Raw genomic sequence first — 27,834 nt, 5'->3', positions numbered from 1 at the left:
TCTAAATCCTATCCTTATGTATTTTTGTATTTGCAATAACACAAGAGCAGATACCATCCAGAATAGACATAGGTGTAAGAGCAAAGTGAGAACATGTCCCAAAGTAATGGAAATAGAAATGCAGGTATAGCAAGGATAGCATTTTTAGTGCAATTTGGTAACTTAGACTTGTGTCTCTTTTTCAGTATTGTTGTCCAGATATGGTGAATAACTTCTTTCTGGGAATGTCCAAAACAGAATGTTCAAATACACCAAGTAAGACTGCTGAATCTGAGAAAGGAAAATTGATCATGTTAGTTAATGACTTTTATTATGGAAAGCATGAAGGTGATGTCCAGCGGGTACAACAGGAACAGAAGACTCATACAACTTTTAAGTGCTTCAGCTGTTTGAAAGTTCTTAAAAATAACATAAGGTATCTAAACATTCACTTCTATAACTGCTAGATACTACACATTAGTAACAAAAACAAAATTCAAAGTCCTGTAGTCACAATTGTATCTGGAATGTAAAGATGCCAGTATGTCCCTCGGCCCGCGCCACTTCCAGCAGCTCCCATTGGGCTGGAGCAGCAAACTGCGGCCAGTGGGGGCTGCGATCGGCTGGACCTGCGGACGGGGCAGGTAAACAAACCGGCCCGGCCCGTCAGGGGCTTTCCCTACACAAGCGGCGTCCCAGGTTTGGGAAACACTGCTATAAAGTTACTTCAGTGTAAAGTAAAACGTAATTCATTTTTCACTACATGTGTATGTTTGGAACTTAAATTTTGTACAAATTAGAATGGCTAATTTTAATACTTCCAAGATAAAGAGTATTGTATGCTTTAATGAGTCTGGTTGTGGTAGTATGGAAGTTGTAAGAGCAACACATTACCTTTTTACAATTTGCCATCCAGATTGATGACATTAACAGTAGATTTCAGTATAATTCCCTTTAGGGGTCCACGATGAGTAATTGGTAGTGATGTAACCAGTATAAAAACTGTTCTTTTGATGGAATAACTTTACTTTCAAATGCAACAAAAAGCTTTCATAAGCTGTTTCAATAGGTAGGCAAGTTTGTATCACAATTGCTTTGGCAGCTAAGGTCGTAGTTCTTTTTCATAAGACGCCTGTAAGGGAAGCTGATGTAGCAAAATGTAAAACTGAAAAATGGACTGGGCCTTCAAAGGGCATAGTCTGCAAGTTTAAAATGAACAGGCTTGTGATAACATTAAACCCATATTGTTAAATAAAACAAAAGGTTCTTATAAATGCAGGCATTAAAATTGCTATTACACACACTTAAAAGCTAACTCACAAATAAAACTACTAGTAATTTATCTTTTAAGCAGCTGGAAAATATTGTATGCTGTCAGACCTTCAAAGGGTTTGCTCTCATGATTTGATAGTTGCTGTTGGCTATGGCATTTCCTTCCTTTCATTTATCTTTAAAAACTGTAAACAGTATTTGATGTGGGTTGAAGAAAGTTGTTTGTTTTTTTTCTGTGCATAATAGTTTTACTATAAAAATAAGAGCCTCTTTTAGCTCATCTTGGAAATAGTCTATAAGTAGTATTACATATAAGAATATTTTCATTTTAAAAAGATATTGTTAGTTTACAATATTTAATACTTTGTTTAGTTGATTTACAGTATTTGACTTACCAATAAACTTAATTGGTGACAAAATATTTTAGTAGATTATTTTCTTTTAAGTGAACATATTGGGTCTCTTACAAAGATACACTAGCTAATGGATTCCTCTTCTTGGGGCTTGTGCTTCTATCATGAAACAGTCTAACATTCCCTTAGCTCTCAAAGTTACTTGGTCCTCAGAGGTAGTGGTAGCTGTGCCCTCCAATCACCAGTATTCAGGCCTCTCTAGACTCTTCCTAGTCATCATTCTGATCAGTCAAGGAAGTATCCTGTCACTGTCGACTCACTCTGTTGCTGACTGCTACTCTCCTTATTATCTCTTGATTCATGTTAAAGTCAGAAGTTGCCAATATTCTTTTGTTGACTCTGTCCTGTAACCCTTCGTTATTCCTTATTACATTTTTCTGTTTTAATAATTGATTTATGTAACCATAGTGCCTAAACCACAATCAAGCCTTCTTGTTATTTGTATTACTGTTGTACAGGTCTAAAGAGTGCTGCCTTGACATTGACTTTCTAGTTGGTCAAAAATGCAGCTAATTTCCTGAAGTTGCATAGCTAAAGCACCAGAAACCTTCACCTTCTGTAGACTCTGGTGGACATGATGTCAGATGACATTAATGTTGTACCCCAGCTACTCTTCTGTAGGATCTGTTGGATTGGTGCCTGAGAAATTTCCCCTCACCACTTTGTGGATGAGCCGTTGGTATGAAGGGAATCTCTGTTTCAGAGCATGCTGGTGCCATCATCAAACGTGTGGGTCTGCCACATCCATAGGCAAGCTTTTCCAATGGTTAACAATTCTCGCTGTAATTTGCATTTTACAATCTAATCAGAATTTATCTATCTTATGTTTCCAGCCATAGGATCTTGTTATGCCTTTATCTGCTAGATTAAAGAGCACTGTAGAAATCTTCTCCCCTTGTATGTTGTTATAGACTATAATCAAGTCATCTCTTAACCTTTTCTTGGATAAACTACATAGACTGATCTTCTTTAATCTTTTACTCTAATACAGATTTTCCAGACCTTGAATCGTTCATGTAGCTCTTTTCTGAGCCCTTTCCATCTTGTCAACATCCATTTTCAAGTGTGGACCAGAGCTAGACACAGTATTTTAGTAATGGGCTCATGCAAGTATTATCCAGTAGTAATATCACCTACCTATTTCTACTCAATATTCCCCTGCTTATAAATCCAAGGATCTTGTTAGCGGTCTTAACAACCACATCACACTGGGAGGTCATGTTCAATTGGTTATGCATCATGATGATTTTTCAGAGACAGGCATTCCAAAATACAGTCCCCCTATGTGTAAGGGTATGTCTACACTACAGGGCTATTCCGATTTTACAGAAACCGTTTTTTAAAACAGATTGTATAAAGTCGAGTGCACGTGGCCACACTAAGCACATTAATTCGGCAGTGTGCGTCCATGTACCGAGGCTAGCATCGATTTCCGGAGCGTTGCACTGTGGGATAGCGCCCGGAGGCCAATACCGTCAAATTGCAGCCACACTAACCCTAATCCGACATGGCAATACCGATTTCAGCGCTACTCCTCTCGTCGGGAAGGATTACAGAGATTGGTATTAAGAGCCCTTTATATCGATATTAAGGGCTTCGTTTGTGGACGGGTGCATGGTTAATTCGGTTTAACGCTAAATTCGGTATAAACGCGTAGTGTAGACCAGGCCTTAGTGTGACCTACATTTTTTTGTTTATAGATGTGACCTTGCATTTGGCTGTATTAAAACACAGATTGTTCAAGTGAGACCATCTTACGAAGTGATCTAGCTCACTCTGTAGAACTGACCTGTTCTTGTCATTATTTACCACTCTCCTAGTTTTTGCACACTTCACCCTCAGTGACTAGCTGGTCTCCTCAGTATTCCTCGTGTAGCAAGTCTCCTACAGTAGAGTTTTGTGAAGGCCCATGAAAGAAGAAAAAGGGGGCACAGTAGAACCTCAGAGTTACGAACAGCTCAGGAATGCAGATTGTTCCTAACTCTGAACATTGACTTAATACAGCTTTTAAACTTTACTATGCAGAAGAAAAATGCTGCTCTCCTCCTTTTTTTAGTAGTTTATGTTTAACACAGTGCTGTACTGTATTTGCTTTTTGCGGGGGAAAGAGGGGTGTCTGCTGCTGCCTGATTGTGTACTTCTGGTTCCAAATGAAGTGTGTGATTGACTGGTCAGTTCATAACTCTGGTGTTCATAACTCTGAGATTCTACTGTATGTATAAACAATAACATGCCAACCCTCCTCCCTGTACTTTAAAGCTGATCTCTAAATAAAGCTCCTGAAAGTAGAAAGGAATTCAAGGGGATGGGATGGTTATGTTCAGTGACTTTTACTTTTTGGTTTGTGGAATGTGGGCTTTGAGGGGCATGCACATAGCCCCCCTATTACTCCACAAGGTTACATGACAGCATACTCAGGGACATGACTCCTACAATATACCTGTGTGGAGGGAATCCCTTATATAAGATATAGTCTCCCTGTGCTCCTTTGCAGGGCCTCTGCCCTGTCCTTGTTTCAATCACTCTTTAAAACCCACTTCTGCTATGCTGCTTGGAGTGAATTGAGTTGACTTGTGTAAAGATTGTTTATTTTGTTTTATTTGTTTCTCTTCATTAGATTATAAGCTCTTTGTAGCAGGGACTGTCCTTTCTTGAAATTTGGAAAGCATCCTACATATCGTTATATGCAGTGTTGTTGTTGTATTGGTACCAAGATATTAGAGAGACAAGGTGGGTGAGGTAATATCTTTTATTGCACCAACTTCTCTTGATGAGAGAAACATACTTTCAAGCTTACAAAGAGCTCTTCTTCAGATCTCCTTCAGGTATGGGGGCCTGACTGTGACCTGAAGAAGAGCTCTTTGTCAGCTTGAGAGTATGTTTCTCTCACCAACGGAAGTTGGTCCAATAAAAGGTATTACCTCACCCACCTTGTCCCTCTGACATAGTCTGGCATGACTATAAGCAAACATGACATAATACTATAGACTCCCTATAGTGAAGAGTATATTTGAGATGATAGTGCATTTTTAATTTTACATTCAGGATATCTTTCGGTTAATCTGTTGAGAGGTTTGGTTTTTTTATTTGTATCTTCCATTTATGAATTTTTTGACAATTTAGAAATCATAAGAACCATAAGTCTTGTTACAATTCACTTGAAAAGTGCTCCTATTCAACAGTGTTTTCCACTTTACATACTTCATGTCAAATTTGTCAAGTATGTTTTTTTGTTTAAACTTAGCTTATGCACCTGTTCTCTATCTTTAATAGGTTTATGAACCACATGAAACACCACTTAGAGCTTGAGAAGCAGAGCAGTGAAAGTTGGGAAAGCCACACCACCTGCCAGCACTGTTATCGTCAGTTTCCCACACCTTTCCAGCTGCAATGCCACATTGAAAGTACACACACCCCTTATGAATCATCTAGTAAGTTTGTTCTCTTTGTGTTTAATCATTGTGTTCTTACAATTTTAGCTATTTGCTGATTTGTAACTTGCAAATAAAGATGCAGGAAACCATTGTTTTTTATTCTTGTTTTTTTTAAAAGGGGAGAATAAGTACTGAGGTTAGAGAGTAGTTGATCAGCCAGTTTATCAGTTTTTAGTTACCATGTTCAATTACCAGCTTTTGTTCAGATTGTTTGAAAGATTATTGTTTCAGTCTGGGTTTAAAAACAACAACAAAAATTAATAGAATTGGGCTCTCCATTGCCAGATTTCTTGTATTTTAAAAGACAGTGCATCACACCAGGAAATCCTGACTGCAGACTCTTGAAGCAAGTTTCAGAAGCAAAATAAATCTGCAGTTTGTCTCATCTTTATTACTTTAATACTTCTATATGTGTCAATTTCATTTTATGTATGTATATGTACATAGCAGTTTACACACGCACAATATGCTATTTCTTCCCCCAAACTCCAATTAATACATTTTGATTATTTTCTGTTCTTTTTCAGCTATTTGTAAAATCTGTGAATTATCCTTTGAAACAGAGCAAGTTCTTTTGCAACATATGAAGGACAATCATAAGCCAGGTGAAATGCCATATGTTTGCCAGGTACCTCAGAGTATTCAGTATTAAAATACCTATTTTTTTTCTTAGAAAATTTTCAGAAAAGAAGTCAACATAAGAGCTCATGAGGTTAAATTACATTTTTATTTCTAGGTGTGCAGTTACAGATCATCAGCTTTTTCAGATGTAGAAACCCATTTTAGAACTGTACATGAAAACACAAAACATTTGCTTTGTCCATTTTGCCTCAAAGTTATTAAAATTGGAGCACCATACATGCATCATTATATGAGGCATCAGGTAAGTAGCTATTAATTTTTGTCTCTTCATGATATAGAAATGTGACCAAAAAAGCAAAACTTAACTTAGTAATATGCTAATGTACATTTTCCCACATAAAAATAGCGTAATTGATTGTGTGACCATTGAGAAGAGTTATGTTTTAAAATACTGGAGGTAAATATACTAATAAGAGAAAATATTTATCGTATAAAGCTTTCAGCCATTTCTTTTGAATTCTTTTAAGTAAACTATTGGATTCCATTGGGAGATGTCCCCAGTATATTGATGTGTGAGGAGTTCTTTGTGTAACTAGTGTTAGCAATAATATTAAAAAACTATTAAAAAACCTCTGCATATTCTATGAAAGAATACATGTGTCATTTCTTTGCTTAGATATGTCATACTGACATCCTCTTGAAATCAGTGACAAAACACACACTCACTCTTGTGGAACCAGATGTAGGATTATAGTTATCTTTTATTTGTAATTTCATTGAATTGGTAACCTAGATGCTACTGATACATCGTGCTTTTGTATTGCTTTGCATTTTAAAGCACTGTACACATGTTCATTTTCTGGTTTGTTATGCAGTATTATGGATTTTAGGATTATTAAGAGTGACTCGTTAAAGTAAGATTTAGGTCATTATTGCTTGAGACATGCTAGGATGGCAGTTTCAGTTGATTAGAAGATTCCTGCTTATTGTAAATTGTCTTCCATTTTTAAAAGAAAAAAGGAATATACCGTTGTACGAAGTGCAGATTGCAATTTTTGACATGCAAAGAAAAAACGGATCACAAGACTCAGCATCACCGGACATTCAGGAAACCTAAGCAATTAGAGGGATTGCCTCCTGGAACTAAAGTAAGTTTTTACTTCATATAAAAGAGAAAAAAAGAAAAAGTTACCTGACTGGAGAAATGGAGAGAGCCTACTTAGAGAGGAGGAGATGAGAGGACTGGATTTTAGGTGGGAGATACTGAGGAGTTGGGAAAGGAAGGAATCTTCCCTACTCAAAGCCATCAATTTTACACCATCCCTCAAAGCGGATTATTTAATTCTGCCTCCCATCTTCATAATTTATACAGGACTGTGCTTTCCCTGCACATGTCTGTGCACCCCAACACACACAATTGATAAGAGCCCCACTCCCACTTTTTAGAAGAAGTCTGTCCTGCTGCTTTCCTGAGCTGTGGGGCCTGGTTTTCCCACCCCCCCCCCCCCCCCCCCCGTCACTTTCTTGGAGAAAAGTGAGGGCTTCAGCATATTGGCTATAGAGAGGATGTGATCAGTGGTTGAGAATATTTGACCCTTTCTCAATTTATGGGGCCATATTGGGGAAGAGCAGCAGCCAGCAAGGGCGCAAAAGTTGCTGCTCCCTAGTTAGAACTCTTTCCTGAGCACAGAGATCTATAAGAGTTTTCCAGACCCATGTTTGAAGGGAGATGAAGAGAGCTCTTCTTGCTATATGTGCTGAGGGAACCTTGCTATTCATCAGCGTGTGGATCATTATCTCATCTGGTTGCCTTTCCTCAAGGAAAAAATAGAATGAGTGACAAGTAGTCAATCAGCACAAGATTTCCCTGTAAATTAGGGTTTTTTCGTACAGACTGATAAGAGGGTTTGAGATCCATAGTCCTATGAGGAAAACCCGTGGACTTGGCAGGTCTGTGAAGTAGCTGGTCTGTTGGAAACTGACCAGCTTGACCACACTGTCATTTGAGTCCCTGTAGGAGAACTCATAATTGTGATAGTTGCTTTGCAAATTATGAAGTACTTTTTTTTCCCCAGTAAACCCGCAGGTCAGACTTCAGTCTTCTGTGATAACGCATTCAATTATCCAAAGATTTCATGGGTTTAAGACTTAAGTAGTAGACGTTCTGCTTGCTTACTTTAGAATTTTCTGCTGTTACCTATTGGATGCCCCCTTTTTTGCTGAAAATCAGTAAACTATTTGGGGTATAGCTTCTGTTCTGTGTCAGTTGAAAGTCATATTTTTCAACATATGTCTTATTGAATAGGATTCTATATATTTGTTCCATGTTTAGCAAAATTTTCTTGACAGTAAACTGCTTTATTTGTTTTATACAACAGGGATATGAACAAAGTATACAAGGCAAATGAAAGCATTGCCTATGTTATAGAAATAGGTGTTTCAAAAATTTAAATATAACTCTCTAATTGGTGTCATTAATTTTTACAGTGTTATAAAAATAAACTGCCCATATTATTTCATGTTCCTAGGTTACTATTCGAGCTTCTGTTGGACCTCTTCAATCTGGAACATCTGCCACATCTTTTAGCACAAGCACCTCCACATTTCAGTTATCTCCCAAAACTAAAAATACAAACACTAAAAATCACAACAAATCTAATACAAATAAATCAAAAGTAAAATCATCAACTATACAGAAGAAGCAAAACACATTTACTAGCAGCAGCAGCAGCAGCAGCAAAAAAAAAAAAAAAGTTGCCAATACAGCATTGCATAATCTAAGGTAAAATCTTTCAGTTAATACTGTTCTAAAGTATATTTTGAACATACTTACAAAAAGTAGTTAAAGATCAGTTCATGAAAATAAAGCTTATTGGAACACAGGAGATTTGCGACATGGTTGAGTTTGGCAGGAAGAGCAGGTTCATAAGAAAGACGCTAGTATCTTGATATTTGCGTACCAATATCTTGATATTATTTTTATCTTTATTCTTCCCCATGTGATTTGTTGTTTTGTTAGCAACAGACTTCCTGGCAATGGACGAGCAGGACAGATAATGTGAAAAGTACTAATTTCCTACAAAATTTAGACTTTTCACTGAGTCACTGTACAAAATCATGTTTTGTTGAAATACTGAGTCTCTAGGTAGAGTCTACTAAGATGACCTGCAAAGGGAAATACAGCTATGCTTGTGTTCCTTTTAGCTTCTTTATGAGGTTACAAAGAAATCATTTTGTTTGTAGGGTTTTTAAGGTTTTGTTTGTTTGTTTTTCCTGTTTATTTTTAAAATTAGGAATTCAGGTCTTGTCTGTCCTAGATGGCACTCTGGTGACTGGAGATGTAATGAAATTGTTCCAGAAGAGTCAAGAGATTGAAAGCTAAGCTATTGAGAAGAGAGAGGATCTTTAGTTTGATTGTATAAAACTTTTTTTAATAGCTATTTAAGTTCAATGAATAACATTTTGGATACAGAATGTCTTTGTTAAAGATTAACAATCCTGCTTCTTCAGTTGAGGTACTAAACCTCACAATAAATATGCTTCAGGACATCCAACTGGGCCTCCAACAAAATGAGGGAGGACCAGACTTAACTTTATTCATTTAATTTTTCTGCAAAGTTTGTGGGGTATTTTGGGGGTGGATGGGTTGGGAAGACATCTCAGAGGAGAACCCCAATCTTTTTTTAAAGAGAAGCAAAAAGCAGGCAAATAACTTACTTAAAAGTCCTTTGCAGATAAGCTTTGAGTAAGTTTTAAGATTGGAATGACACTGTAATTAGAGGGGAAAAAAATTTCTTGAGTGTTTTTAAGAAGTATGAGCTAATATGAATTTAAACAGTACTTTGTATATAGGCTCTACCATGACCAGCTAACATTTTTTAAAGGTGTTAAACTGTCTATGCTAGCTACTAAATGGTGTTTAAAATCATTAGTCAGTCAACACATTGTTAAAAAGACCCTCATTTTACTAGTCAAACCAATGCTGTTGAGGCTTTAAAATAAGATCTTTTAAATATATTAAGTATGTCCCCTTAATGTATTAACACTAACAATATTTGGTTCATTTGTATTACTATTAGGTATCGTTTGGGAGTTCATAAATGCATTGAATGTTACTCAGAAATAAAAGATTTCGCAAGTCACTTTCCGGCATATGTCCATTGCAGCTTATGCAGATACAATACTAGCTGTAGCAAAGCCTATGTGAATCATATGATGAGGTGAGCACTCTTCAAATTTTGATAATTAAAGTCATGGATATTATAAAATATTTTTTCTTTAACGTATATATAATTTATGTTAACTGTTTCTGTGAGCTGTATCTTGTATTTGTTTCATAGGTCTGAGGAAAACTATAGGCTTAGATTTTCAAAGCAATGTTAATGACAGATGTGTGGCTAAATCCACTGCACTGGTACTTGCTATAAAAAAAAACCCTCAGACTATAAGCAGGACCCTGTGTATAGAGCAAGGCATGGTATTGCAGGAAGAGAAAAAATGGTTTTGTGGTTGAGGCAGTGAAATGACACCCTGGAGAACTGGGTTCTATCCCTGCCTCTGTCTCTGCCACAGAATTCTTATGTAAGGCTGGGCAAGTAACTTAAACCAAAGTTTTCAGAGGTGATCAGTAATCATTTGTTCCTCATTTTCTAGCCACCCACCTCGAGACCCTAGTGTTTGAATTGTAGAAGTGCAGTTCAGTCACAGCTACAACTGAAGTCTATGGGATCTGTGCTTTAAACATACACAGTGCTATATAATGAGACGTTCTCTGAAAAATCATGCCGTAGGTGTCTAAAATTGGCCACCCAAAATTAGTCGATACTTTTTTGACCCTATTCTCTCTGTGCCTCAGTTCTGCATCTGTAAAATAATACTGCCTTATCTCACAGGGGTAATGTGAAGATAAATTCATTGATGTTTGTGAAACAGTCAGATGCTACAGTGATGATTGTGATAGAAAAGCCCATGAGAAAATTAATAATTCTGTGTTTAGTGCAGTGTTTGAATAGTGGTGCAGTAAATAAGGCATGGGACCCAGGGCCACCCAGGGACCCACCACTGCCAAAGACCTGGAGCGGAAGAAGCTCCAGGGGCCCGGACCCTGCGAGAGGTTTTCCGGGGCCTCCAGAGCGAGTGAAGGACCCTGCTCCAGGGGCCCCGAAAAACTCTCATGGGGACCCCTCCGGGGCCTGGGGCAAATTGGCCCACTCCCCCCCCCCCCCCCCCAGCCTCCGGCGGCCCTGATGGGACCTCACATACAATGAGGGTAAATCAAAATGTCGAATAGCTGCTCATTAAATGAGCACTGTTCATTCCGTGCACTGAATGAGGCAGGGGTCCTGTGGAAAAAAATGTGATCATATATATAATTAAGGGCTATATAATGCATACGCACAATCAGAATGAGTTACGCTTGCCTAGGCAACTTTAAATTCTGGCATTTTCTAACTGAGTGCTTGACTTCGCAATCTTAGCATTTTGTGTGTATGTATGTAGACATGCCTGTGCCTACATACACACACAGACATGTTGTGGTGTCACTGTCCATTTGAGTTTTTGGGTGAAGTGATGTATCATGTTACAAACTTGCTGGTTTCTAGTTAGTTAATAGGAGAACCTTCTGTGCTAGCAACCAGCAGCTGTATAGCTATCTTGTGGCTTTAGTTTGTCTTATATATTAAGACGGATCTCATACATACACATTTATTAAGCTGTTGTTTAAACCTATTGAGTATAGTCCATAAATGATGCCTTGTTTCCGAACCATAGTGGAGCCAGAGCAAACTGAAATACTGATACTGAGAACAAATATATAGCTTATTGTAATTACTGTAAAACATCAAAATAATAGTTAAAACTTTAGAAGTCGAGAATATATTCTCAGGCTGTTATATCTATTTTCACAAATGACTTACTACTTGTTTATGTACAAACACAAACATTCAAACTAGTTATTCAAAGACAGTGCTATGCTATTGCCATATTATGATAGTAAGTGATTGTATCCTGAAAATTAAACTTCATAGTACTTCAGCTAATCATGACTGAAATGGTTTTTTGTCCAAAAATTACATTCCTCAGAAAGTACTTAAAAGTTTACTAAACGGGATACCTTGAAAAGGATAAAGACATACTTATTTAACTGGTAGTCTAATCCTGAAAATATGTAACAGCTAGTGATGTTTTAAAGATGTTGGTGTCGTATTTCAATATTTTGAACAGGGAATGAGATGCATGAACCTGTAAACTCTTTATGTACCAAATTTACTACCTTAGAACAGTACGTGGACAGACAATAAAAGGCCTTTATTTTCATGTCTTGCAACAGGCAACTTGCAGTACCATTTACAGTGTAGTTATGTGGAATACTACACTCAAAAAGACTTGCCCTCTATATAGAAAAATAGTTTAAATTATATTTTCTTCTCTGTAGTTTTCATAGTGCTCGTCCAAGTAAAAGATTTTGGATCTATAAGAAGCATTCAGAAGAACTGAGGTAACTCTTATTTTCAGTTGCAAATTATTCTTTGTTACATTCTTTTTTTAATATATACTCTTATACCTGTCTAGTCGCTTAGTTGATATTATTATATATAAGGCCTGTATTTGAGGTTCAAACTTTGGAACTCTTGATCTTGTGGGTTGCTACAAGTTGGAAGTAGCATGGAAGTGAAAATGTTTATGCAGGGGAAGTGAAGCTGCTTGTGGGAGAACTAATAATGTTTAAAGTAACTGCAAATACATAAAGCAACTGTCCACATGTCTCTTCCACCCTTATTCCCCATCTCTGCCAAATTTTCAAAAGAAGAACTTCCTCTCACGCACCTGCTATCTATAATGCTTGGAATTCTCAAATAAAAGTGCTAATAATGGGTAATACTTCTTTGACTTTCTTTTTATTATGTTTGTACAGTGCTGAGCACAGTGGGGTCCTGGTATATGGCTAGGGCTCCTACATGCTACCTTAATTAATTACCCAAATAATAAATACTTAAATGCACAAAAAGATGATGATGATTTACATAAACATTACATACATGTTCATTGTATTTTCATTGGATCGTCACATAGTCTCAAACTTTATATGCCACAAGTAGAAGAAAATCTTTCATAGCCTTGTACTACTCACTCTTTTTACCTTTTTTTTTTCTTTTCTTTTTTTTCCCCTTTTTAGGGATGTTACTGTAGTGTGTCTTAATTGTGATTTCCTAACTGATGTTTCTGGCTTAGATAAGATGGCCACACATTTGAGTGAAAGACATACTCATACTTGTCAAGTTATTATAGAGAATGGTAAGTACATGTAGTATATTTTATTTTTATATATTGACTGTTAATAATATAGTATTTTAGTCTACCACATTATTGGTGGTTCTTGTACAGTTACATCCCAAAATGAATGCTAATCTTTCATGATAAGTTGGGTGAAGTAATATCTTTTATTGGACCAACTTCTGTTGGTAACATTGACAAGCATTCAAGCTTACATGTAGCAGTTCTTCAGGTCTTTGAAATGTATTCTGAGTGTCACAGCTAAATACAAGGTGGAACAGATTGTTTAGCGTAAGTAGTTAGTCCCTTGAAATATGTGTTGTTAAAGGTGAAGTGGTCCATTAACACCTTTCCAGTAATGGAGGGGAATGAGGGTATGGTTAGTGGGTTATAGATTGTTGTAATAAGCCATAAAGCCAGTGCCTTTCTTCAATCCATGATTTTTAGTGTTTTGCAAAGTTATTAATTTAAGCTCCAAGGCTCATCTTTTGAAGGTGTTGTGCAAGTTTCCTTTGTTACTCCTGAGGGCATTTTGTGCAAAAAAAATAAAAATTCTGCATACAGTATTTTAAAATTCTGCAAAATTCTGCACATTTTATTTTTCAAATAAATGTGGAGGCTCCAGCATGGCATTGGGGAGTACAGGCCACTGGCTGCACAGAGGTGGGAGATCATGGTGCAGCTCCCCCCGGGACACGGACTCAGCAGTGAGGCTGCACCCAACCCTGACCGGGCCTGCCCCAGAAACACCCCAAGGCCCTTCCCTCTGTGCTAGGTGCAGCAGATGTGGGCAGTCAGACTCAGCAAAGCAGGATCCAAGTGTGGATCGAGAGGGTTCTGTGTGGGGCAATCTGGGTGTGGGCAGCTCAGTGGGGGATCCAGGTGCAGCGGGGATCTGGATGCACAGGGGCTTCTTGGGGGGGTTCTGGATACAACGGTAATGAGACTCTGCAGGGGGTCCAGGTGAAGGTGGTTGGGGCTCAGCGGGGGGGTGGGGTCTGGGCGTGGGGGGTCCAGTTGGGGCTCGGTGGGGTGGTCCAGGTGCAGGGGCAGTGGGGCTCATCAGGCGGGGGGCTTCTGAGTGCAGGGGGGTGAGGCTCGGTGGGAGGGTCTGGGTTTGAGTGGGTCTGGATGCACAGGGGTTGGGCGGATGGGGGAGCAGCTCCCTGTACAGGAATCCCTCCCCCTGCAGCTGAGGAGTGATGGGTGCAGGAAGTGGGGGATGGGGGTGGGAGTTATCAGAGCTTCCTTCAGCCAGGGGCGAAATCTGGGGGTGGGTCTGACCCAGCCACGGATGCTGTGCAAGGGAAGAGGAAGTCCCGTCCTCCCCAGCCCAGCCAGGACTAGCAGCAGAGCCTGACGCACGGAGGAGCCACTAGCCAGGTCTTCCGCAGTCCTGCCTTCTGACCCGCAGTGATTTACTTCTCTGCTGGCTGCCCTGGGTACCCAAAACGTAATACTGGGGAGGATCACATGCTTCCCTGTCAGAAAGTCATTTTTCTGTGGGAAAGCAAAGAAATCTGCAGGGGACATAAATTCTGAGCATGTGCAGTGGTGCAGAATTCCCCCAGGAGTACTTTATAGCTAACCTCAATTCTTATCCACAAAGAGATAATTTTGTGAAAAGTGTTTACTCACAAGTGATATGGTGTTTTTGTCTTACCATTTTTCTGAGTGAGTTCACTCAAGAATGTAGTGATTGTCTGCTTTCACTCACATAGTTATTGTTGGGCATTTAGTGCACTGGATGAGGTATGCCGCATGTTGTGATAGGCATGTGTAGGACCCCTGGATCTGAAAAGGTGTGTTGTGGGAAGTGTTGATCATCCTAGCAATGGGGATATGTTTACAGATTTTGCATCTGTTACGCTGGCAGGGTCTGGTGCTGCTTGGAGTTGGTATGGCCTGGTCTGTGGGGAGCTTGCTTCTGATGATGAGCTTGGAGAGGTTGGGGGGAGTTGTTTGAAGGTCAGATGAGGGAGTTCAGGAAGATTTCTTCCAGGACGTCGTCCCCATCGAATATGGGTTGTAATTGTTTGATAATACCCCATAATGGGTTCCAGGGAGGGTGGTAGGTGACAACTAGGTGTGTGCAGTCGGGAGGGGTGGGTGTGGGTATTTCTGTGTTGAAGCAGGTTCTCTTGGGGCATTTGGATGGCCCATTCCATGATGCAATCTACTTCTCTGGTGGTGTGTCCTTGTTTGGTGAAGCTGTTTTTAAGTGTGTTAAGGTGTATATCCCAGACTTTTTTCTATCGTATTCTGTGGTATTTGAGTGCCTGGCTGTCAATAACTGATATCTTGGTGTGTTTGAGGTGGTTACTGGATCTATGAAAGTAGGTGTGATCCAGGTTTGTTTTTTTAATAAATTGTCTGTAGGGTTCCAATGTTGAAGCCGATCATGGTATCCAGGAAGTTGACGCTAGTGTGGAAGTGTTTTAGAGAGAGTTTAGTGGATGGATGGGGGTTATTAAAATTGTGGTGGAAATCAGTGAGGGAGTTTAGGTCATCTGTCCAGAGGATGAAAATATCATTGATATATTTCAAGTATATCATTAGTTTTGAGGTACATTTGTCCAGAAATTCTTCTTCAAGATGGCCCATGAAGAGGTTGTAATATTGGGGAGCTACTCTAGTACCCATGGCTTCGGCAAAGTGTTGTTGTTGAATGTGAAATTGTTATGGGTAAAGATGAAATGGATGATCTTTCATGATGATCAAGGTGTATTTTTTAATATAGACTTAATCCTTTATTTTTAATTCCAGTTTCCCTAGGTTGCCCAGCTGCTGAACACATTTCTGAGTAAGTTTTTATTTTTGTTAACCTCTAAAATATAGTTAACTTAATTTGTATTAACTAGATATGGTCAAAAGTTGCACAATGAATATGAGCTCCTTCGTGTATTTGAGGTGCTTGGATAAATATTCCTAGCTCTCTGCTTGTCTGCATAGTTTTCGTTCTGGGTTGTATCCTAACTGGAGAGGACCTATTATCCAGATATGGTTTGGCCTTAGACAAAATCTCTAATGAATACTGCTTTCAAGATTTTTGTCCAATTTTGCAAAAATTGTTTGTTAGATTATCTGAGAGATTTTGGCACTGATCAATCCTGAACTGAAGCCTGAACTAATCTGAATCTGAACACTGCTTAAACCCATTTCTAATATTAACACTGCTTAATGAATCCATAATGTTCTTTGTTGGCTTACAGTGAATATTGTGGTTTTATCTGAACTAAACAAATGAGGATTTAGTTATGACATTTAGAATGAACCGGAGGTAATATATACGATAACGGTGTGTGCTTTTGTCACTGATTTTCTTAGATGTGCAAAAAAAAAATTACTTTTTTTTAGGGTTGTTGATTAATCGCAGTTAACTCACACAATTAACTCAAAAAACTAATCACAATTACAAAATTTAATCATGATTAATCTCACTGTTAAACAATAGAATACCAATTGGAATTTATTAAATATTTTTTGATGTTTTTTTCTACATTTTCAAATTTATTGATTTCTATTACAACACAGAAAACAAAGTGTACAGTGCTCACTTTATATTATTTTTATTACAAATATTTGCACTGTAAAAATGATAAAAGAAAGAGTATTTTTTAATTCACCTCATACAACTATTGTAGTGCAATCTCTTTATCATGAAAGTTGAACTTACATGGTATTCTATTATTGTTCTATTATTATTCTGTTGTTATTCTATTATTGTTTAACAGCGCCATCACAAAAGCTCCTATAATACTAATAATATTATCGCCAGCCTTCTGGAAGCTGGCCAATAGTTGGACACATTGAGTAGTGTAGACATTAGTCTGCAGAACCAGTGTGTGTGAGACATGACACTTTTTTGATCAAAGAGGCTGGCTTTGTTTGAGTGTAATTTGGTATACAAGAGGCTGTCTACATTTGTAAATTAAAAAAAAAAAATCCCCATGCTCTGGTAGGGTATGATGCTCATACCCTGTTTCTGGAGATAATCACAATAAATACATTTTTTGTAGGTTTTCAAATACAAAACAAAGCTAAAATTCAGTTATAGCATATATTTCCTGTGTGTGTGTGTGTACTTTTTTTGCAATTAGAGAAGTGTATTTCAGTATCTATAGTATGTTGTAGAGATAATATAGTTAAGATTAAGTTTTGCACTGAAAGCAGGGATTCACTCTTTCAGTTATGTATGAAAATTACAGCACATCCTTCCCCAAATTACACCACTTCTTGAGTAAAGAAGGTTCTGAGGATTTACAAATAAATCCATTAATTAGTTTGAGTTAAATTAATTTTAAAATGGGACCTTTACGAAATTTTGCACCCCCTGGCAAAACCTTTTTTGTAATGCCCGGTGATCTTAACGAATAAAACAGACTCGTCAAATTTCCCATATAGTTAAAACTCAATAGAATCTTATGACTAGGCTTCATTTGAAGAATTTTCTTTTTAGAATTAGTGGCCATTCTTTGCTGCTTCATAACTGAAAGTTTCTTTTTTATTCTTCAACCACTGTTAATCTTCAGAGAAGTGCACAAAGAACAGTCATCTCTCAAAATAGCCATCTTCTCCTGTTGTTCTCAGTGGGACTCGGGCCATAGGCCTGTATCTGCACGCAGTGCTCCTATTTACCTCTTGAGAGCACAGGAAACTGACAGATTCCTAGAGGGGGAGCTGGGCTTCTCTTCAGTTGGGAACAGTGAGGTAATGGCCATTTTGAAGAGAACACTTCTTCATGAGTTTTTCAGGAGAATGGCTTAAAGCTGTCAGAACATACTTGTGAATTTGGCCCTAAAAGATTTAAGATTGATACTACATTTCTTCAAATTATTGGAAACATCACATAGTTTAGTGTTCATGGATGAAATCTTTAATATTATAGAATCATCATACTGGAAGGGACCTCGAGTTCATCTAGTCCAGTCCCCTCCACTCATGGCAGGACTAAGTATTATCTAGACCGTCCCTGACAGATGTTTGTCTAATCTGCTCTTAAAAATCTCCAATGATGGAGATTCTATAACCTCCTTAGGCAATTTATTCCAGTGTTTAACTACCCTGTTAGGAAGTTTTTTCTAATATCCATCCCAAAGCGTCTTTGCTGCAATTTAAGCCCATTGCTTCTTGTCCTATCTTCAGAGATTAATGAGAACAATTTATCTCCCTTATCCTTGTGACAGCCTTTTATGTACTTGAAAACTGTTATCATGTCCCCTCTATCTTCTCTTCACTTCTCCAGATTCAACAAATCCAGTTTTTTCAATCTTCCCTCATACGTCATGTTTTCTAGACCTTTAATAATTTTTGTTGCTCTTCTCTGGATTTTCTCCAATTTGTCCACATCTTGCCTGAAATGTGGTGCGCAGAACTGGACACAATACTCCAGTTGAGACCTAATCAGCATGGAGTAGAGCGGAAGAATTACTACTTGTGTCTTGCTTACAACAGTCCTGCTAATACATCCTAGAATGATGTTTCTTTTTTTGCAACAGTTTCTTTTTCTTTACACTGTTAACTGGTATTTACTTTGTGATCCACTATGACCTCCAGATCCCTTTCTGCAGTACTCCTTCCTAGGCAGTCACTTCCCATTTTGTATGTGTGATTGTTCCTTCCTAAGTGGAGTACTTTGCATTTGTCCTTACTGAATTTCATCCTATTTACTTCAGCGCATTTGTCTAGTTTGTCCAGATCTTTTTGAATTTTAATCCTATCCTCCAAAGTACTTGCAACCCCTCTCAGCTTTGTATCATCTGCAAACTTTATAAGTGTACTCTCTATGCCATTATCTAAATCATTGATAAAGATATTGAACAGATCAGACCCAGAACTGATCCCAGTGGGACCCCACTCGATATGCACTTCCAGCTTGACTGTGAACCATTGATAACTTCTCTCTGGGAACGGTTTTCCAACTAGTTATGCACCCAGTGTATAGTAGCTCTATCTAGGTTGTATTTCCCTATTCTTTGAGTGATTGCTCATGTGTATTCCACAGTAGGGGTGTGTGCTCACCATGTGCACCGGTGCCAGAAGTTTTTCCCCTAGAAGTACCCCTAGCAACCCCTAGAGTGGTGCCTCCATGGTGCAGTATAAGGGGTGCTGTGCGTTCCCCCCACCCTCAGTTCCTTCTTGCCACCAGTGAAAGTGCTTCAGAATTGCTCTGCTCCAGCTCGTCTGCAGCTTTCCTCCAGAACTCTTGTTCGTTTGGTGTAGTAATACCTGTAGTTGAAGTAGTTAGATTAGTTTAGTTTAGTGAGCCCGTGCCGGGGCATGCCCCGTGCCCCAGGTTTTAAGTTGTATGACACTTGTAGATGACTGATGCCAGTGAGTGATCCACACACAGACTGTTTACGCTGTCTGGGTGAAACCCATCTCAGCAATCGCTTCAAGATTTGCAGGTCTTTCAAGACTCGGACCAAGAGAGAGAGAGACATTTGGCTCTGGGCTATCCTGATGGAGTCAGCGTTGACCCCAACTCCGGCACACCACTCCAAGTTGGCACCGGGTACCGCGGTGTCTGTGCGTGGTGACCCATCGGTGCCATCTACCAGTCGGCACCGCTCCCCGTCCCCAGGGCACGCCAAGAAGGCTCAGAAGAGGCCTTCTCCGCCGCAGCACTGGAGCAAAACCAGGGGAGAGGCTAGGCCCATGTTGGGCAGTCCTCGGTCCCCGTCAGCCTCGAGGCCTCCAACTCAGGTCAAGCAGATTAGCCCAGCCCATTTGGAGCAGGCTTCCCCAGATGTCCGGATGCCCTCCACGCCGGAGGCCCTGCAAGCGGCTCGGGACGTTATGTCCATGCCATTACCTGGGCACCACCAATGCTGGCTCCACGGTCCAGAGGCAAGCCACTGCTGGTATCTCCGCAGTCACCCCCGGCTCGGTACAGTTTGCGGTTGAGGGAATGTTCCTGACGCCATTCGCCACCCAGTCTCTGCCCCATGTGTAGTCCACACTGGTCACCGTCGACCCCCACCAGGTTGTCTGGCTGGGTTCTGACTGACAGAGGCTCCAGGCACCGCTCCGCCTCGAGGAGCAGGCCCTGTCAAGACCAAGACAGACGACACCAAAGGTCATCTTCGTCTCTGAGGGGCTACCATAGCCACTCGTGACATGAACATCGATGCCATTCCCCTTCGTAGTCTCACTCCAGGACCCCGCCACGGCACCGCACCCGCAGTGGTTTTTTACCCACGAAAGCTTATGCCCAAATAAATCCGTTAGTCTTTAAGGAGTTTGATCTAGTAGGGAGTAAAGATACTGTAAACAAGTATTGAAATTAGTGGCAGAACCCCCACTGACTCCACTCAGAAGAGAATCAACAACTATATCTTTGTGGTATTTAAATTGGTCTGGCCTTTTGACCACATTTTTCTAACTATTGTCTGTGCTTTAGATAAATCATTATTAAAACCACATTTATTATATTCTCACATAGAAATCATTAAAGCAATGAAGCTAAGCCAAGTAGTAGAGAGATGCCACTTCATTTTTTATTGGTGTTCCTACTCATGATTAAATACTTCAGAGTATTCTAAATCCCTGACTGAAAAGAGTGGTTTTAGTGCGTCATTTATCGTACACAATCTTAACTCTTAATTTACTGTTTTTCTCATTGTTAATTAATTTTACATTAATATAATGCTAAGTGCTACAAAAAACAGTATGATCTTTGGTCCCCTTGAATATATATATACCACATTCTATATCATAAATCAGGATGTAATAAATAATCATAAATGGATTTGCATAATACTAGCAAAGTCATTATTAATACCTACCAGGGTGTTGTTATTAATAAATGTAAGTCTTATGATGTGTCCATAGAGAATGTTTACAGATTATTGAAATGGTGTTTATTAACACTGTTTTTTCTTGTATTAGTCAATAGTAGAACAGCAATTAGGCTAAATGACATCAGTCATAGTGCTGGTGTTATCTGTTTTTCATAAAATTGAAATTACTGTTTCTTATGCAAGGTATATTGCACATTGTAGAAGCAGTCATTAAGCCTCACTGAGGTCATGAATAATTTAATTCATGATTAATAACATTACTACTCGGGTCTGATAGAAACAGCACCATACGTCAGCTGATTAAAATTGACTTTAATGCAGCATCAACAAAGAAGATATGGCCACAAGCAATTTCTAAAACAAAAAGCCTTTGAAAGGTTAGATTTTATATTAAAACTGATGACTTAACAAGGTTTTATAGGACATATGTACTTCTTGCTCTCTCTGCAGTAGCATTTTCTCATATAAACACAGAAAATCAATCAGGGTGATGTTGTGATAAGCTGTTTAATTAATGTGGGTTTAGAAGTCAATAAATTTAAATAATTTGTAGCCATCTATTGTATGGATTGTGCTTGTGAAGATATTTTGGGGAAAGAATATCCTCTAAGTGATAGTTGAAGGTCAGTTTCAACATTTTACAACATTCCAAAAAAAACTTTATTCTGAGCTATTGGATGCAATAAATTATACAATTTAAGAAAGACGTATGCAACAATTTTGCTGTAGGAATGTTTCTCTTTAATGTCGTTTTGTAGCTGTATGAGAGAAACATGTTTTCACTTTGTAAAATATAGCTACTTTTATATATAAATCTTAGGAATTTATTTGGTTAAAACGATGATTCGGTCATAGTTTGAGAGGTTGATTGTGGGAAAGATGCATCATCTATCATCAAATAGACTTACAGCAACTATTAGCAGAACAGTATTTCTTGAAGTTTTGTGAGATTATTACTTTCCTTTTTTCCATCAATGAAATAAATGGGAAAGGGTCACACGAAACAAGTTTGTGTACAACTTACTACATGTATACAATAAATGTTTTGGGATGTTAAAATATGAAATAGATTTTAAGCCAACTCAGATCCATTTTAACAATAAAAATAGATTTCAAGTTGGTGTGGTATTTTTCTTATTGTCAGTATAATATTTGTCCTATTTTCACCTCTATTTTTAATATTAATAGTACAGTATGAAAACTCAATCTTAATTCATTATTCACTAGGTTAAAGGCAACTTCTCTCTCTCTGGTGGAGATTTCAAAGTCTGAGGTAATATTTTATTATAGTCTAAAGATGTCTGTATACAAAATAATTTTGAATGTCTATAATGGTTAACCAACTGGGAAGATACTACTTAAATACATATGTACGCACTGCTGTATAATTAGGTTAGTATGCCCAGGAGACACATTTGTTTTGAAGAATCAAGCCTTGTCCTGCATTGTCATCTGATTTCAAATGACATAACTAAAATGTCCCTCCACTCAATGTCCTTTAAATTTGCTATATCTAGAAACTTCCAATTGGCATTCAAATACTGATTGGAGTGAAATGCCAGTCTAATGAAGCCATTGTTAGTTGCCTTATGTATACTGCATAGACTTAATAGACATGAGAAAGTGACTTTTTTTAAAAAATTGCACTCTTTTTGGCATAGTTAAAACTAAAAATGTTTTAAAAAAACTTCAGTCATTCCTTTGCTACTCTAGACTGCTTTTCCCAGATCTGCTCACAGCTCTGCCCTGGTCTGTGTGGAAGGGAGTAGTTGGAGTCTATCACATATACGTTCTCGTACCACCCACTCTCACTTCCTTAACACCCTGCAGAACGTTCTCCTGTGGGTTGGGATTTGCAGAGTAGTGGTCATACTTGGTGGAATAATGGACATTATTCTCCCGCTTGCCCTGTTGAGACTCTTCAGAAAAGAGAATCTGCAGTTACAGAAACCCCACTCTTCCAGTGGGTGGAGGGAAAGGCCTAGGACCTGGCACAGACCCTGTTTGTAATTAGTACTTGTTTCCTATAGAACCGTAGTGGATCTCCTGGGTTTGGGGACAGAAATGTGCCTCTCTTAAGGTTCTCCAGCGTTTTCTTTGTATGTTTTCATTAAATATTGTTGATACAGAATATTAAGAATGTATTTTACATGTGTATAATAGGGCCTCATGTATTCCAGGATTCAGCAGCGTGGAATTTGCTGTGGAATTCACCCAATTGCCCTGCAGAATTGTGCTCTAGAACCTCTGCTTTCATTTAAAAACAAAAATTAAATTTCTAGCCCTTATGATTTTTTTCATAGATTCCAAAGCCAGAATGGACCATTGTGATCGTCTAGTCTGACCTCCTGTATAGTACAGGCCATAGAGCTTCCCCAAATTAATTCCTAGAGCATATATTTTAGAAAAACATTCAATCTAGATTTTAAAAGGTGCCAGTGATGTAGAATCCACCATGATCCTTGGTAAATTGTTCCAGTGGTTACCTTCACTGTTAAAAATTTACACCTTATTTCCAGTCTGACTGTCTAGCTTCAACTTCCAGGCAAAGATTGCAGAAGATGCATTACACTGAAAAGATGAACAAACTGCAGACCATTTCTTTGAGGTTTGCAGAGAGCCTGAAGCAGCCCTCAGAGATATGACCTGCCCCTTCAGCTTTGTTAGGGCCTCTTGGATTCTGATCCTATAGCTGTGGAATTGGTTATTTTTCCCCAGTGGCATGAAATGTTTTAAATTTTGCTGCAGCCAGGTGCTCGACATTTTGTTTCATATACTTGCTCTGCCTGGATCTGACTGCAGCTGTATTTTGCTCTCTAGTTTTTCTGTCAGGAGGAGTTAACTGGGTTATAGTGCATGCTTTCTGCTCTGTTTGATAATATTAGATAACGGGGTCAGAGACTAGAGCTGGAGTCTAATTTACAGCCTGGATCTTGGGGAACCAAAAGCATAGGCTGGCCAGCTAGGTTGCCTTGAGAACATCAAAGGGAGATGAGTTGCTGAAGTTATCTATAAGCTCACCCCTTCCTAGGTAGACATGGGTGGGGAAGGAGGTTCTGTAGCAGGCCAGTGGTAAATCATCATGGGATCTGAGGCATGGAGAGTGGAGCCAAGTCACCTGCAGGACATAGTGAAAAATCCATAGTTGAAGATAATCTTTGTTGGAAATAATTTTAGGTCAGTGAGTATGAGCCATCATTGTGTGGTTTTGTTTTGTTTTTTTAATATGAGTGAAGGGATCAGAATGAAAGCTATTTAGAACAGATTAACATTGCCATGGAATCTGAAGATGTTTGCTGTAGAATTTGGTCTCATTGTAGCAGAGTAAACAGATCCCCATATGTATTGTATGTTACACTACAAAATACATATACAAGTAGTATACAATACAAAAACAAAAAAGAAAAAACTATTTGACTAAAAACAAAGTGCAGTACAAATAATAGAAATTTAGGATACTTTTCTGAACATTACACATTAACAATTTTTAATTTTAAATTCAAAATCCATTTATAATTTTGAACAGTGACCATTATGAATTAAATTGCCTAATTTTGTCATTTTAGGCCCTGGCCCTTCATTGACTTCAATGGGGCTTTGCATGGGCCTAAGGGTCTGCATTATGGCAGATGCTTTTATTAGACTACTTTGGCCATTTCCAAATACCATCATTGGAGCACTCTTTTACTTTTTTACAATTAGTTATTTTATACATGAAAGAATTAGCTCATTTTTATTATGCCTTCCAGTGCTGAAAAATCACTTATCCTATTAAGTTATGATAGTGGACAATTTGTTCTCCTATAAAGCTATCACACTAAGCACTTACAACCAGAGCCTTACAGTTATATATGAGATAAATTTGTATGTCAGTCTTCCTTATCTAATACATCTCCAATAGATACTGTCCAGGAAGTCGTGTGTAATACTTTAAATTGCATTAACTTCACTTTTGTCTTCCACTGATGGTCAACAAATCTGTAGTTCAGTCTTGATATTCTTCCTCCAAATGAACAACTGTGGGGACTCAGTTCTGCAGACCCTACTCAAGTGAGTTGTGAGTGGGTCTACGTATATGAATAAGGGTCACAGAAATGTGTGCCAAAATGTGATCTACTTTTTCTTAACTTGGAAGACTAGTTGCAAGTGTCTGTACTAAGCTGTCCACTGGATCCCTACTAACTTGCAGATCTGGGGAAATAACAGGGTAAAATTCTTTCTGCTGCACTGTAGTATAATCAGTTGGTCATGGATGTAAAATAAAAAAATATCATTAATTATTACAGCAAAATTCAAGACCTAGTTTGCCTGAAGAAAAAACAGAAACATCGACTTTTGAAAGGTAAATATAAGGAACAGCTGCATCTCTTGAAATTCAAGTACATAAAATAACACATGTGCTGTGTTATTTCTCAGGTAATTGGGAGAAAATATTTTAACTAGTATTTGCATACTGTTAATTTTTTATGGTAGAAAGTAATTTTTAAATAGCAGATGTTGTGTATTTACTCAACAAGACGTGGAACTTGGGCTCTCAGGCTCCAAAATTTGTGTATTTATTACAAAATTTAAAGCCTTAATATTTGTAAACATATAGTCAACATTCAAAAAATAATTCTACCAAAAGACATGTACAAAATACTGAAAAGAAGGATTATTTATTATATTAATGAATCTGAATAGTAAGGGCATTTTCAGGGGAAAAAGTAGAGGGTTAAAATTCGGGAACATGCACTGTAATTAAATAATAAATGTTTTAAAAAACATCAGTATGGCTTCTTAAAAACATTTTCACACTTGTGAAAAGATACATATGTGAACTTGTTGGGTAATTAATGTAACATACAGCAATACACACACATTGCTAACATTAATTCAGACTGGTTAAATAAAAATCTGTGAATCAGTAAAACTTGGCATGAGTTGTGAAATAATGTACATTTTGTTCTGGGCAAAAGGTTGTTGGAACAGTTCATTTGTACAAAATGTGAATTATTACACCAAAATTATCATCCTGAAGTAGCCTATTGCAGTTATTAATTTACAAAACCATGGTCCTGAAGTAGTCCTTAAAAGTTGTTTGCCACAAATTTCTACCTACATTCGTACACATTTGCAATGTCTTGTTTTTTAAAGACTGTATGTACTGTAAGCTTTAATACAAAAGCCTGACAGTTACTTTTCCATACATAAAATGTTCTCCCTTGCTTTTCCCTCCTCTGGTCATACCAAAGACCACTTCTGAGGTATGTCTGATCCTCTGAAATTTTACTTTCACTTAAAATGCTTGCTTAATAATGGGAACTGGATGGCTCAGGTTTAGCAATGACTACAAAGCCTCTCCTTTGCTAGATCACTGGTTCAAATCCATCCCAGGGCAGTAGTAAATCATTCTAATCTTGGTACATTAGACAATTGTGTATCATATTTACTAGCTTCTCCCTGCCTCCCCATCTGTATTTGTTGCAAATTTCTGCTTTGTAATGACACATCTATTCAAGTTTGAAAATAGTTAAGTGGCCTAGAGGAAATGAGTTGGTTGTCTCCGTCTAGTTCCTAGTGCGCAGATCTCAACATGATGAAAACTACCACTATGATTGTATTTTTTAAAAATATAGAAAACTGGGGCAAGGTACCTCTGGTATCAATCATTTTTTAATCCTCCAAATTTTGTTTATCTCTGTTTGATTTTAAGCCAAGATATAACATAGCATTGACTAGTTTTGTTTGTTGACAATATCCTCCTGGCGACTGGCAGTTGTCAGGAGTCCATACTGATCCTTTTTAGTTTCATCAGCAGCCCTTGATACCATTGCTCAAGTCACCTTGCTCTCTCAGACTCATCAATGGTCTATTTTTTTCCCATGTTTCACAATTCAGCCAAAGTTTTAACATGGCTCCATAGTCAGGCTTTTGAGTGAGAACTCAAGCATGACCATAAAACCCATTCCCTTGTTATATCTCTTCTCTCAAACAAGAGAGTGGTTTACCTTTCCTTGGGACAGACTATAGGAATTTTCCCAGAAAATGAAAAATCCCAAAATGTTCTAAATAAAACAAAGAGAAGATCAAATGAACTCATAAATGTTTCAGAAAGCAAGTATACGTAGAGTTGTTTCCCTAGTATCCCCTAGCGAGACCCAAATCCTTAAAATTACAAGAGAGATTTAAAAACAACAACACCACTTCAAATCTCTAGAGTTCTGTAACTCTGTTTCTCTAAGCTGTTAGTCTTATCCTCTCAGTGGCTCTTTAACTTATGTCTTAGGTTAGCCCCTGATTTTGGATTCCTCTTATTGTCAAAACTGGCTACTTTAGGGCCATGTGTCAACTTGCTCATTACCATAGTGCATTCTTGGTATTCTCATCTTGACACGAAGGGTTATGCAAGCGTACAACTCCAGGAAGTGAATACTTGTTTTCATTGTAGGGTAACCAGCTGGCTAACTGTATTTACTCAAAACCTTCCTTCTCTCTGGAAAATTGCAGTTTTTCCTCTTTTTTCCTCACATCTACAGTTAGCTGTTTCTTTACATACACATTTGTCAAAATAGTTAGCATACAGGAATATTTCACAGGAGTATTGGTGTTTCATTCCCTGAAGTATCAGACAGAAAGCTATTCTTTTTCAGCCACAGCCTTACTAACAAAATGACTATTTTTCATATTTATTTCTCAATACCAAATAATATTTTTGACTCAATGTCCTAATTTGTCACAAACCGTTCGGTTTTGTTGACTCATCTGCAATCCTTGGTCAAGGTAGATGGTATTGCTTTAGAGGCATTGTGTGTCTTTTTATTTGAGAGATCACCATTTGTTTTGGGTAACTAAATTCCTTTGCTGCAAGAGGTCTTTTTCAGTGAATTTGCAAAATTATTGTTAATCTTACACCCTTCAGTTCAACATGTATAAATAAACTAGTGAAGGATATATAAATTTGTCAGTGTGCTGATGGCACACAGCTTTATCTATTTCTTCATCAGTATCAAATGATGCATAGGCTGCTTTCCAGTGCCTGGCCAAAATTGAGCTTGGATCAAAGCAAATTCATAGGGGTTCAGTCTGGAAAAGGTG

General features: G+C 38.1%; 1 protein-coding gene across 19 annotated transcripts in view; it reads left to right on the top strand.

The window, feature by feature from the left end:
• The window catches only part of ZNF280D (zinc finger protein 280D), a 140,368-nt gene that overhangs the window by 71,529 nt on the left and 41,005 nt on the right, over positions 1-27,834 (top strand). For 18 of the 19 annotated variants that reach the window (XR_005585325.1, XR_005585324.1, XR_005585322.1 and 15 more), the window contains 12 exons: positions 186-415; positions 4,938-5,095; positions 5,626-5,726; positions 5,835-5,981; positions 6,694-6,828; positions 8,209-8,462; positions 9,760-9,900; positions 12,117-12,179; positions 12,858-12,976; positions 15,722-15,758; positions 21,985-22,030; positions 25,044-25,099. Coding sequence is in view for 14 of the 19 variants with exons in the window: in XM_039490753.1 (XP_039346687.1) it covers positions 186-415; positions 4,938-5,095; positions 5,626-5,726; positions 5,835-5,981; positions 6,694-6,828; positions 8,209-8,462; positions 9,760-9,900; positions 12,117-12,179; positions 12,858-12,976; positions 15,722-15,758; positions 21,985-22,030; positions 25,044-25,099 (1,487 nt within the window). In the remaining 5 variants the exon portion in view is untranslated. Of the gene's footprint in view, positions 1-185; positions 416-4,937; positions 5,096-5,625; positions 5,727-5,834; positions 5,982-6,693; positions 6,829-8,208; positions 8,463-9,759; positions 9,901-12,116; positions 12,180-12,857; positions 12,977-15,721; positions 15,759-21,984; positions 22,031-25,043; positions 25,174-27,834 lie in introns of all 19 variants that reach the window. The other variant, XR_005585326.1, reaches the window with a different exon arrangement.

This window comes from Mauremys reevesii, linkage group 10 (genome assembly GCF_016161935.1).
Source record: "Mauremys reevesii isolate NIE-2019 linkage group 10, ASM1616193v1, whole genome shotgun sequence".
Lineage (NCBI taxonomy): Eukaryota > Metazoa > Chordata > Testudines > Geoemydidae > Mauremys > Mauremys reevesii.
This window is presented reverse-complemented; position numbering and strand designations above follow the sequence as displayed.